This window comes from Pan paniscus, chromosome 7 (genome assembly GCF_029289425.2).
Source record: "Pan paniscus chromosome 7, NHGRI_mPanPan1-v2.0_pri, whole genome shotgun sequence".
Taxonomy (NCBI): domain Eukaryota; kingdom Metazoa; phylum Chordata; class Mammalia; order Primates; family Hominidae; genus Pan; species Pan paniscus.
This window is the reverse complement of record NC_073256.2, coordinates 60,629,142-60,642,609: the sequence shown is the minus strand read 5'-3', so window position 1 is coordinate 60,642,609 and position 13,468 is coordinate 60,629,142. Positions and strand designations below refer to the sequence as shown.

General features: G+C 48.6%; 1 protein-coding gene across 4 annotated transcripts in view; it reads left to right on the top strand.

Moving 5' to 3' along the window:
* Positions 1-13,468, top strand: part of PLAT (plasminogen activator, tissue type) — a 507,407-nt gene that overhangs the window by 492,396 nt on the left and 1,543 nt on the right. For 3 of the 4 annotated variants that reach the window (XM_063607178.1, XM_008976915.6, XM_063607177.1), the window contains 10 exons: positions 1,042-1,179; positions 2,097-2,207; positions 2,541-2,715; positions 5,042-5,133; positions 7,334-7,505; positions 8,202-8,287; positions 9,539-9,734; positions 9,846-9,982; positions 10,158-10,298; positions 11,161-11,327. In XM_063607178.1, coding sequence (XP_063463248.1) covers positions 1,042-1,179; positions 2,097-2,207; positions 2,541-2,715; positions 5,042-5,133; positions 7,334-7,505; positions 8,202-8,287; positions 9,539-9,734; positions 9,846-9,982; positions 10,158-10,298; positions 11,161-11,327 — 1,415 coding nt within the window. The remainder of the gene's footprint in view (positions 1-1,041; positions 1,180-2,096; positions 2,208-2,540; positions 2,716-5,041; positions 5,134-7,333; positions 7,506-8,201; positions 8,288-9,538; positions 9,735-9,845; positions 9,983-10,157; positions 10,299-11,160; positions 11,328-13,468) is intronic. The other variant, XM_008976916.6, reaches the window with a different exon arrangement.

Sequence of the window (13,468 nt, the reverse complement as noted above, 5' to 3'; positions counted from 1 at the left end):
CCACCCCACCCTGCCTCTACAAAAAAATTTAAAAATTAGCTGGGTGTGGTGGTGTGCACCTGTAGTCCCAGCTACTTGGGAGGTTGATGCAGGAGGACTGCTTGAGCCTAGGAGGCAGAGGTTGCAGTGAGCCAAGACAGCACCATTGGACTCCAGCCTGGGTGACAGAGACCCTCGAAAAAAAAAAAGAAAAAGAAAAGAAAAGAAAAAATTAGGCTGGGCACGGTGGCTCATGCCTGTAATCCCAGCACTTTGGGAGACCGAGGCGGGTGGATCACTTGAGATCAGGAGTTCGAGACCAGCCTGTCCAATATGGTGAAACCCCGTCTCTACCAAAAATACAAAAATTAGCCGGGCATGGTATCGGGCACCTGTAATCCCAGCTACTCGGGAGGCTGAGACAGGAGAATCACTTGAACCCAGGAGGTGGAGGTTGCAGTGAGCCGAGATTGTGCCACTTCACTCCAGCCTGGGCGACAGAGTGAGACTTTGTTTCAAAAATAATAATAATAAATAAATAATAAATAAATAAATCATATGAGAAGATACTCAATGGCACTCAGAAAAGAAATGCAAATTTATTTTATTTTATTTTGAGATGGAGTCTTGCTCTGTCGCCCAGGCTGGAGTGCAGTGGTACAATCTCGGCTCACTGCAACCCCCACTTCCTGGGTTCAAGCAATACTCCTGCCTCAGCCTCCTGAGTAGCTGGGATTACAGGCACCTGCCACCATGCCTGGCTCATTTTTGTATTTTTAGTAGAGATAGGGTTTCACCATGTTGGCCAGGCTGGTCTCGAACTCCTGAGCTCAAGTGATTCGCCCACCTCGGCCACCCAAAGTGCTGGGATTACCGGCATCAGTCACCATGTTTGGCCAGTATTCATTATCTTGTTGTCTTCCAGTTGTGTCTCTTCAATAAGGGAGTATGCAATGGAGTCTATAGAAAGCAAGTGAGGGAGTTTTCTCAGTAGGTGCAAGGGTAGTGAGGCATTTCATTTTGAGTCATACTCTGATGAGGCTGGCCTGTCTTTTCTCATAGTGATCTGCAGAGATGAAAAAACGCAGATGATATACCAGCAACATCAGTCATGGCTGCGCCCTGTGCTCAGAAGCAACCGGGTGGAATATTGCTGGTGCAACAGTGGCAGGGCACAGTGCCACTCAGTGCCTGTCAAAAGTATGTACTGAGGCTGGGAGGTGGTGCATGCCTGTGATCCCAGCACTTTAGGAGGCCAAGGTGGGAGGGTCGCTGGAGCCCGGGAGTTCAAGACCAATCTGGGCAAACATAGCAAGTCCCCTGTCTCTACAAAAAATAAAAAAATTAGCCAGACCTGGTATGTAGTCCCAACTACTTGGGAGGCTGAGGCAGAAGGATCACTTGAGCCCAGGAGTTGGAGGCTGCAGTAATCTACGATTGCGCCACTGCATTTCAACCTCGGTGACAGGGCAAGCCCTCATCTCTAAAACAAAACAAAACAACACAAACAAAAACAAAAACACAGAAAAGCCCAGTACAAATCGACTTCAAACTGAGACTTCGAGTTCAGGGGTCCAGTCATGAACCCTGTCTTTCATGGTCCCCGGAAAGTTCAAATCTTCAAAAGGAGCCTTCAGGCCTGTTAGGCCTTAGGCGGAGGTGAAGGTACGAGCAGAAAAGGGAGCGAGACCAAGTGACCTTGGGCAAATGCCCGCTTGCCTCAGTTTCCTCATCTGTAAAGAGGTGGGAATAACAGTACACACTTCATGGTTTGCTGTGAGGATTAAATTAGCTAATTTTTGTAGACTGTACAACAGCGCCTAGCACATAGAGCACATTCTTAATATTTTAACTCACATCATCCTTGGAGCTGCTTTGAAAGTACAGGGGACCCTTGAACAACACTTGTCTGACCTGCAGGGTCCACTTATGTATGGATTTTTTTCAACCAAAGGCAGGATGAAAACAGTATTTGTAGGATGCAGAACTGGTATACGCGTGTTCCACGCTGCAGGACTTGAGTGTGTGTGGATTGTGGTAGACAGGGCTCCTGGAACCATGGCCTGAGCACACAGAGGGAGGCTGTCATTAGGGGCTTCCTTGTTTATACTTGACAGGTTGCAGCGAGCCAAGGTGTTTCAACGGGGGCACCTGCCAGCAGGCCCTGTACTTCTCAGATTTCGTGTGCCAGTGCCCCGAAGGATTTGCTGGGAAGTGCTGTGAAATAGGTGAGTAGGTGAGAGCACGTGAAACGAGCTGAAATCCCACCTCTCCAGTCTCCCCCGCCCCCGGAAGGAAAGGCAGGGTGCGATGGCAGGGCCAGGGGTGGGGGCCACGGATAGGGAAGGCGCTTCTGCCATGGGTCAGGAAGCACAATGCCACACAGCAAGCAGAGCCTAGGTGTGACCCTGAATCCAGGCTGGCACCCTTGCCACCCAGCCTGTGGCTTCTGAGCCAGCCTGCATCAGGCCTGGGGGAGGACGGGGCAGAGAGGGGAGCCTCCTGAGGGCTGAATGAAAGGGGACTCCCATGTGAGGCATCCATGCCCTGCTCTCCGTCAGATACCAGGGCCACGTGCTACGAGGACCAGGGCATCAGCTACAGGGGCACGTGGAGCACAGCGGAGAGTGGCGCCGAGTGCACCAACTGGAACAGCAGCGTGTTGGCCCAGAAGCCCTACAGCGGGCGGAGGCCGGACGCCATCAGGCTGGGCCTGGGGAACCACAACTACTGCAGGTGAGGGCACATCCCCAAGGAGGGATTCCCCCTGTGAGAAGCTGCTACGGCTGGGGAAAGATTCTGTCAGATCCGTCAGGGTTCTCCCAAGAAACATAACCAATACAGGATGGATAGATGGATAGATGATAGACAGATAATAGATGATAGGTGATAGATGATAGATTGATAGATGATAGATGATTGATAGGTGATAGATTAGATAAATAGATGATACATACATGATAGATAGATGATAAATAGATGGTAGATGGATGACAGATAGACAGATGATAGGTGATAGATGATAGATTGATAGATGATTGATAGATAAATTAAATAGATGATAGATACATAGATGATAGATGGTAGATAGATGATAGATGGATAGATGATAGATAGATGATAGGTGATAGATGATAGACAGATGATTAGAAAGATAAATAGATGATAGATACATAGATGATAGACACATAGATGATAGACAGATTGATAGATGATAGATGATTGATAGATGATAGATTAAATAGATGATACATAGATGATAGATAGATAATGATAAATAGATGATAGATGATAGGTGATAGATAGATTGATAGATGATAGAAGATTGATAGATGACAGATTAGATAGATGATAGATGATAGGTGATAGATTGATAGATGATAGAAGATTGATAGATGATAGATTAGATAGATGATAGATACATAGGTGATAGATAGATAATAGATGTAAGATGATAGATGATAGATAGATGATAGACAGATTGATAGATGATAGAGAGATAGAGATAGAGAAAGAGGAGAGAGAAATAGAGAGAGAGAGAGAATGTGTGTGAACCCAAAGTATCTGAGACAGGTCTCAATCGATTTAGAAAGTTGATTTTGCCAAGGTTAAGGACACCCCCGTGACACAGCCTCAGGAGGTCCTGAGGACATGTGCCCAAGGTTGTCAGGGCACAGCTTGCCTTTAGACATTTTAGGGAGTCATGAGACATCAATCAACATGTGTGAGATGTACACCGGTTTGGTCGGGAAAGTTGGGATAACTCGAAGCAAGGGCTTCCAGGCCATAGGTAGATAAGAGACAAAAGGCTGTATTCTGAGTCCTTGATCAGCTTTTCACTGAACACACAATTGAGTCTGGCTCAGTTCATCTGCATTTTTACATAAAAAATAGGGCAGAGGAAGCAATCAGATACGCATTTGTCTCAGATGAGCAGAGGGATGATTTTCTGTCCTGCACCTGGGAAGATAAGCTATCCATTTACAATGCCAAGGTGAAAGTCAACAGAACTGTTTTAGGGTAAAGATCTTTAGGCCTGCAAGGAATGTCCTTGTAGAGAATTTAAAAAAAAAAAAAACAACTTTGCAGCTATCTTATTGAGGAATAAATGAGAGGCAGGTTTGCCTGACGTAGTTCCCGGCTTGACATTTCCCTTGGCTCATGACGTTGGGGTCCTGAGATTTATTTTCCTTTCACACTAGATAGATAGACATTTATGTTAAGGAACTGGCTGACAGGATCGTGGGGGCTGGCAAGTCTGAAACATCTTGGTAAGCCAGGCTGGAAGTGCAGGCAGAAGCTGAGGCTGCTCTCTTAAGGCAGAATTTCTTATTCAGGAAACCTCATATTTGCTCTTAAGGCCTTTAAGTGATTGGACGAGGCCCAACTACATTATCTAGGACAATTTCCTTTTCTAAAGTCAACTGGCTGTAGATATTAACCACATCTATAAAACACTTTCACAACTCCTAGATGAATGTTTGGTTAACTGACTGGGTGCCACAGCCTGGCCAAGTTGATATATAAGACTATTCCAGTCCACACCTTGTCAATTTGGCACCCATGTGCATCTCCTTAAACCATCCTTCACCTCCAAGTAAACACAGGAACAAAATCATACTCCTGTCTAACATGATAGAACTACCAGTGTACAACCAAAAACGCACTCCCGGCTGGGCATGGTGGCTCACGCCTGTAATCCCAGCACTTTGGGAAGCCAAGGCAGGTGGATCACCTGAGGTCAGGAGTTCAAGACCAGCCTGGCCAACATGGTGAAACCCTGTCTCTACTAAAAATACAAAAATTAGCCAGGCATGGTGGCAGGCACCTGTAATCCCAGCTACTTGGGAAGCTGAGGCTGAAGAATTGCCCAAATCCAGGAAACGGAGGTTGCAGTGAGAGGAGATGCGCCGCTGCACTCCAGCCTGGGATAAACAGCGAGACTCTGTCAAAAAAAAAAGCACCCCCCATTCCTCCAGAAAAGGATACCAAAGTCCCTGGGTCCTAAAGGAGAGGCTTCACCTTTGACCTACCCTGGCCCTTCCCTTGGCTGATTTTTCAGAAACCCAGATCGAGACTCAAAGCCCTGGTGCTACGTCTTTAAGGCGGGGAAGTACACCTCAGAGTTCTGCAGCACCCCCGCCTGCTCCGAGGGTAAGTGGCAGCCACCCCGCCTTTCCCTGAATGTCCCTGGGGGAGGAAAGTCCAGGAGGACAGGCCGACAGCCCTCCTGCACCTGAGGGGAGAAAGGGGGAGGCCAGGAGTGAGTCATTTTGGTTGCAGAGGGAAGAAAGACAGGACTTAGGTCTGTGCCTGGGCTTGGCCTCTGACTGGCTATTTGTCTGACCTGGAGCTGATCTCCTCACACTCTGACCCTCAATTTCCTCCTGTACGGAGGAGAGGATGGGGCTGAATCAGTGGTTTTCAGTCCTTTTGAGAATGAATGGAGATTCTCCCTTTTTTGATTAATGGGTGAATGGGGCTTTCTCTCTCTTTCGCTCCCTCTCAAACTTTTTAATGCAAAAAAAAAAAAAAAAAAAAAAGAACTTCCAAGATTGAAAAAAAATATATTAAGTTACAAGACCAGGCGCAGTGGCTTATGCCTATAAACCCAGCACTCTGGGAGGCTGAGGCGGGCGGCTCACCTGAGGTCAGGAGTTTGAGACCAGCCTGGCCAACATGGTGAAACCCTGTCTCTACTAAAAATACAAAAATTAGCCAGATACGGTGGCAGGCACCTGTAATCCCAGCTACTCAGGAGGCTGAGGCAGGAGAATTGCTTGAACCTGGGAGATGGAGGTTGCAGTGAGCCGAGATCATGCCACTGCACTCCAGCCTGGGTGATAGAACAAAAAACTGTTTCAAAAAAAAGAAAAAAATGAAATGCTAAGTTACAGAAAGGTACTATGAATTCAGTGGTGCTTACACAAATCATTACGTTACTTATCACATTTATCACAGCACTATGAAAGATTTTTTTTAAGTTCTAAATATATATAGGGCCAGGTGCAGTGGCTCGTGTCTATAATCCCAGCACTTTGGGAGGCTGAGGCGGGAGAACTGCTTGAGCCCAGGAGTTTGAGACCAGCCTGGGCAACAAAGTGAGATTCCATCTCTACAAAAAATACAAAAATTAGTCAGGTGTGGTGGCTTGTGCCTATGGTCCCAGCTGCTTGGGAGGCTCAGGTGGGAGGATCGCTTGAGCCCAGGAGGTTGAGGCCACAGTGAGCAATGATTGTGCCACTGCACTCCAGCCTGGGTGACAGTGAGATCCTGCCTCAAAATAAATACATAAATATGTGTGTGGGTGTGTGTATATATATATGTAATACACATATATTAAATTTATATATGATATATATAAACACACACCAGCTATATGCATTCAGCACCCAGGTCCACGGGTGATGCCTGTGACTCTGAAGACTTTACAGTCACTCTACAATATCCTCCCCATCCCCCATGGTCTGGTCTAAATGAGGACTCGCAGATCTAGATAATCTTGAAAATCCCTTCCATTTATGGTATTTATGTATAGAGGTATGCTTTGTCAGTTTCAGGTGGGGAGAAAAAAATGGAAAAATGGGGGAAATAGATGAAAACAGGCAGCACTCTACGGCTCATAACCCTCCTCCTTCCCAAGCCCATCATCAGATCCTCAGGACACTGGCAGACACAGTCCGAGAAATAACCCCCACCCCAGCCCCACTGAAGCACGTTGGTTCACTGCAGCCTGTTAAGTAACACAAGGAAACCCCTACTGGCTTTCAAAGCAGCTTCAGAAACAGCCCCCACTCATGGAATGTAGCATCCTTCCTGCTGAACCTGAAGATGTCCCCAGACTCTCTCTCAACATAGCAATCTAGGGAGCCACTTCCGGTGGAGATGAAACCCCCTTGCCATCTCTAAGTAAAAGGACTCAAAGAGGGGGAAAAAGGCTCAGGCCGGGCGTGGTGGCTCACACCTGTACTCCCAGCACTTTGGGAGGCTGAGGCGGGCAGATCACCTGATGTCAGGAGTTCAAGACCAGCCTGGCCAACATGGTGAAACCCTGTCTCAACTAAAAATACAAAATTAGCGTAGCATGGTGGCGCATGCCTGTAACCCCACCTACTCGGGAGGCTGAGGTAGGAGAATCGCTTGAACCCAGGAGGTGGAGATTGCAGTGAGCCAAGATCGCGCATTGCACTCCAGCCTGGGCAACAAAAGGGGAAGTGTGAGGTGTTACACTCTTCTCAGAGCCGGGCTAGCAGCCTCCAGCTTCCTCGACCGGCAGCTCCACTTCAAGCCCCAGCCCTGACTTGCGTGCTTCAGAATTTGTTTTTGTTTCAGTTTGAGAATTCTTTTCTCCTAGGAAACAGTGACTGCTACTTTGGGAATGGGTCAGCCTACCGTGGCACGCACAGCCTCACCGAGTCGGGTGCCTCCTGCCTCCCGTGGAATTCCATGATCCTGATAGGCAAGGTTTACACAGCACAGAACCCCAGTGCCCAGGCACTGGGCCTGGGCAAACATAATTACTGCCGGTAGGTAGCACAGGGGTTGGGGGTTCAGGTCTCGGCAGAACGTGGGATTAGGGTGTGAGACGGGGGAAGATCCGATGTCTCAAGTTGCATGACAGACCCAGTGCGTGGGAAGCACCCATGGATATTATCTAGTCCAACCTCTTCACTTGCTAGAATAACACATATTGTGAAAAGCAAGGTCTACCAGTTTTCCAACCTAAATCCCAAGTTAAGGGTCCTGGCCTGTAACCATTTAGTCCTCAGCTGTTCTCATGACATCTTTATTGCAATGATTTGTAAGAGTTCCGTAACAGGACAGCTCACAGTTCTGTCTGACAACCCTATGAGATTAGAACACTACATTACTGACCGGATAACAAAGTTAAAGAGAAGTTCTCCTAGGGTGGGGGTGTGCCACAAAGTCAAGATGAACTCGGCGTCCTCCCTCCCAGCTCAGTGGTTTTCATTGGTTTACTGAGTCTCCTTCTACTCTTACATGGCCTGTGATGTGGCTGAAAATGGGATTGAAAATCTGAAACTCCTGGCCTGGTGTGGTGGTGCATGCCTGTAATCCCAGCACTTTGGGAGGCTGAGGCAGGAGGATTGCTTGAGCCCAGGAGTTCAAGACCAGCCTGGGCAACATGGCAAGACCCCATCTCTACAAAAATTAAAAAATAAGAAGATAAAAAGGAAACCTTAAACTCTCTTATCATTTAGGAATCCTGATGGGGACGCCAAGCCCTGGTGCCATGTGCTGAAGAACCGCAGGCTGACGTGGGAGTACTGTGATGTGCCCTCCTGCTGTAAGGGCTGGGCCCCGGCTGCCTCCCTGCACCTGGTCTCCCTTCTTCACCATCTCCTCGCCACTTTCTAGGCCTTCATGGCTGTCTGGTGCAGACTGTGTGCCTACCAGACTTCCAGGCTGGGTGGGGAGGGGGCTTCCATGACTGAAGCCACGGTGGGTGGGCGGGTGTCCATGACCCATGCATGGGGGTGGTGGGGAGGGGCAAGAAGAAAGAAAAGAACACAGCAACCTCTCTGAGAAGTCAGTAGGCTCTACCCGGCTCTCTCTAGACGCTTCTATTGGTGTTGCTGAGAGTAATGGGGAATGAGGAGGAGGCCTTGCATGCATGGCTCCTTAGATAATAAAGTGCCTTCACCACATTCGTCTAACAGCGTGGTGGAGGTGGTCTTCCTACCTCCAGTTTACTGAGTAGGAAGCAGTCTCCCAGACGCCAGGTGGCCTGCCCAAGCTCGCTGGGCGCCGGGAGGTAAAGCTAGGGCCTGCCCTCATGCCCTCTGACCCCAATGGCATGTACTTCCACTGTGAGATCTTCCACGTTTCCTGTTGACCTATTTCACACAGGGGAGCTGGCTCATGATGTGGGTGAGAGACAGGAGATTCAAGTTGGTGCATATTGCTAAAAAATGAAACTTTAGTTTGGAAATGGCCAGAGAGTAGGTTATTAATCACCTCCTGTGAACACAGATCAGCCAGAATGTTCCCCAAGGAACACAAGTCCAACTGGGACGATGAGACACAGACCACCAGCTAACTCACACCCAAGGGCATTAGTGTGAGTCCTCAGTGGTCCGTGTCCCTAAGCTCCTCAGAGCTGAGCAGGTGGGGACGTCAGGAAAGCTTTGCAAGGAGGCAGGATTGCACCTGGGCCTTGAAGCATGGGTAAGGTTGGACAGATGGAAAAGAAATGAGCAGACATTCCACAGAAGGAAGCTGCAATTCTTCATTTCTTAGGCCAGGAAATGGCTGTAGGAAAACATTAGAAGGAATGAAGGATGGCAGATCCCCAGTTTTGGAGTCAAACATACTTGGGAACTAATCCAGGTGCCATTGCAACCTTGGGCAAAAACGTCTCCGCCTCCTGAAACTTATCGCTGTGGGAACTAAAGAGAATGTATGGACAACATTCGGCATGCTGATCCCACCAAGTGAAAGTTGTGGTTTTACAGCCATGCTGATGGCCTCCTCACTCTACCTACACACGTGCAGGAGGCCTGTGGGACTGACTGCCTCCTCGTCCTTTCCTCCGCAGCCACCTGCGGCCTGAGACAGTACAGCCAGCCTCAGTTTCGCATCAAAGGAGGGCTCTTCGCCGACATCGCCTCCCACCCCTGGCAGGCTGCCATCTTTGCCAAGCACAGGAGGTCGCCCGGAGAGCGGTTCCTGTGCGGGGGCATACTCATCAGCTCCTGCTGGATTCTCTCTGCCGCCCACTGCTTCCAGGAGAGGTAGGGGCTCGGAAACCCAGTTGGTTTTTCCACCCTCTAACGCCTAGAAACCAAGCCCTTTAGGGGAAATCCCACAGCAAAAATAGCATTCTAAGGCTGTTTCTCCACCAGGTTTCCGCCCCACCACCTGACGGTGATCTTGGGCAGAACATACCGGGTGGTCCCTGGCGAGGAGGAGCAGAAATTTGAAGTAGAAAAATACATTGTCCATAAGGAATTCGATGATGACACTTACGACAATGACATTGGTAAGAGCTCGTCATTCCCGGCTCCAGTTCATACAGATCACACAACACACCCACATGCACTCACCTATGTTTACACACACGGGCCTCCTCCTCCAGCCCCTGCCCCTCCTGCGTGTTCCTCCCCTCCCGGGGACGAGGCCCTCACGCCAGCTCACTCCTCCTTTCTCCCTCCCAGCGCTGCTGCAGCTGAAATCGGATTCGTCCCGCTGTGCCCAGGAGAGCAGCGTGGTCCGCACTGTGTGCCTTCCCCCGGCGGACCTGCAGCTGCCGGACTGGACGGAGTGTGAGCTCTCCGGCTACGGCAAGCATGAGGCCTGTAAGTGGAAGGAAGTCTCGGCCCCATACTGTCTGCGGGACAGCAGGGGAGGCTGCGGTCCACCAGAGGAAAATGGGGTCAGGAGAGCGAGGTTCCAGCCCCGGGTCAGGCACTGACGCCAGTCCCGTCTCCCTGTGTCGTGGGGGCCCGTCTCTGCTGTGTCTGCCTCACAGGGACACTGCAGGCGAGGAAAGGACACAACAGTATGAGGGCCTAGAAGTGCTGCAGGTGTTGGGAAGGTTCTGAGTAGGAAGTGGAGTACAGTCGCTAAGCGTGTGGGTTCTGGGAAGCTGGAGTTACAAAGACCCGATTTCAAATCCCACTTGCTGAGCTGTGTGACCGTGGACATGGATTTTTATTTTGAACTGCTCCCAGCCTCAGTTTCCTCGTTGGTAAAGTGGAGATAGAACTATCTCCCTAATTAGATTAGGAGGGTTAAATGAGATAATATTGAACGAATGGTTGTCAGCTGGGGTGATTTTGTCCCCCAGGAAACGTTTGGCGAGGTCTGGAGACGTTTTTGGTTGTTACAGTTTAGGGCGAGGGTTAACGCCGGCCTTCAGTGAGTGCAGCCAGGGATGCTGCACACTGCAGGGCTCGGGACTGTCCCCATCCCCCACAACAGGGACCTCCCTGGTCCGAAGCATCAGCAGTGCCACTACGGAGAGGCTGTGGGTTCAGTCCCGGAATCCTGCTGTTTTTGTGGGTCAAAACGATAAAATACCAGCAGTGTCATAGGATTCGACCTAATACATGTTGAATCTTGATCAATGTTAGCTATTATTGGAAAATTTGGCTTTCTCTTTCAAAAACGTTTATAAATAACTTTCCCTAAAACCATATGATGGTTCTCCCCTTTCAGTGTCTCCTTTCTATTCGGAGCGGCTGAAGGAGGCTCATGTCAGACTGTACCCATCCAGCCGCTGCACATCACAACATTTACTTAACAGAACAGTCACCGACAACATGCTGTGTGCTGGAGACACTCGGAGCGGCGGGCCCCAGGCAAACTTGCACGACGCCTGCCAGGTAACCAGGAGTGGCGTGCCCATGCTGGGCACAACCCAGGGGAGAATGCCCCTGGGACAACAGGTTCTTCACCAAAGAAAAAAGTTATCACCAGAGTGGAGTGATTTCCTCTTAGTGATACCCCTGGGGATTCTAGATGAGGGCCTCACAGAATAAAGCAACTGGAGGAAGATCAAAGTCACCTAAACCTAAGAATTCTAAACTGCAGGAAATTTCCCCAGGATCTGCACAGGCAACTCCACCTGTACAGGATTTCCTTTCAGCCCAGGCAATTGATTGACTATTGAAGTGATGGAGAGAGCCACACAATTAAGAAACGTTTGCCTCGGCCTGGTGTGGTGGTTCACGCCTGTAATCCCAGCACTTTGGGAGGCTGAGGTGGGAGGCTCACCTGAGGTCAGGAGTTTGAGACCAGCCTGACCAACATGGAGAAACCCCATCTCTACTAAAAATACAAAATTAGCCTGGCATGGTGGCACATGCCTGTAATCCCAGCTACTCAGGAGGCTGAGGCAGGAGAATCGCTTGAACCCGGGAGGCAGAGGTTGCAGCGAGCCGAGATCGCGCCATTGCGCTTCAGCCTGGGCAACAAGAGCGAAACTCGATCTCAAAAAAAAAAAAAAAAAAAGAAAGAAATGTTTGCCTCTGTTGGCACTAGAGAATTGGAGTCTGCTTTGTAGAAGGAGAAGGAAGAAAGGCAACTTACTGGGAAGCAGGATCTAGATGATGTGAGAAAGAAGTTTTCAAAACTCACATTCAGCCCTAATACCCTGGGAAAGCACACTATTTGAGGTCCTTTGTGTGGGCATCCTTATCAGAATTAGTACTTAGATTTCATGATTAGCCAGATACTGGGGTATGGGAGGACAGGCCAGCCTGCTGGTATTAAGACCTGCACAGAGCCAAGGAATTGATCTTCCTCAGACATTTCAGTGCCTGCAGCGTGCCAGGCTCTCCTTTAGGGGCTGGGGGTAGAAGAGATACAAAGAGAAGTGAGGCCAGGCTCTGGTGCTGAAGGATGTGTGGGCTTTGTTTTCGCAAGGCAGTCATATCGGCGGTTTCCCCTCTGATTCCCTGACAGGATTTAGTTTCTTTTTGAATGGTTTCTTCAGCAACCTCAGCTGTACCAGCTTACAGTCCAAAAACAAAAAGGTTGTACCAAAGTGAAACCATTATCTATCTGCAAGCTTAGTTAAAAGCAAAACCAAATCATTTTAATTCAATATAAGAACAGCTAACAATTACCAAGAGTTTTACTAGATGTCTTCCAGTGCTTTTCATGCATTCTTCTACTGAATGCCATAACCACTCTATGGGTAGTATGAATATTATCTCTATGGTACAGATAAGAAAACCGAAGCATGGTTAGTCTAAGGCCATCAGCTAGTAAGTGGTGGAGCCAAGCCAGGGTTTTTGAGGCCTGAAACGTTTGAGTAATTTACTTTACTAGAATAGATACAGCCTAATCCTCCATGGGACCAAGATAACTGAGATACAATCTACCCACTCTTCAGTAAGTCTCCACTTAACAGCATGCCTGGAAAAAATAGGTTCTTAGAAACTGCAACTGTAAGTGAAATGACGTATAACAAAACCAATTTTACCATCAGCTAATTCCAAAACCAATTTTACCATCAGCTAATTGATATAAACAAGAGTTGGTCAGGTGCGGGGCTCATGCCTGTAATCCCAGCACTTTGAGAGGCTGAGGCAGGCGGATCACCGGAGGTCAGGAGTTCGAGACCAGCCTGGCCACCATGGTGAAACCCTGCCTCTACTAAAAACACAAAAATTAGCCAGGTGTGGTGGTGCGTGCCCATAAGCACGAGAATTGCTTGAACCCCAGAGGTGGAGGCTGCAGTGAGCTGAGATTGCGCCACTGCACTCCAGCCTGGGTGGGTGACAGAGTGAGACTCTGTCTCAAAACAAAAAAACAAAAAAACAAAAAAAGAAGAGTGAAGTTCTTGTGGCAATATTTCTAGTCATAAAAACATCAGCAAACTTCTAAATAAAGACCCAAAACACTTCTAACATTCAATATTGAAATAAATGTGAGCTATACAACATTTAAGAAAGGTTAATAAAAACAAACATGGTATTTATTTACCCAATTTTTGGAGAATAAGTGAGTGATGGCGGCC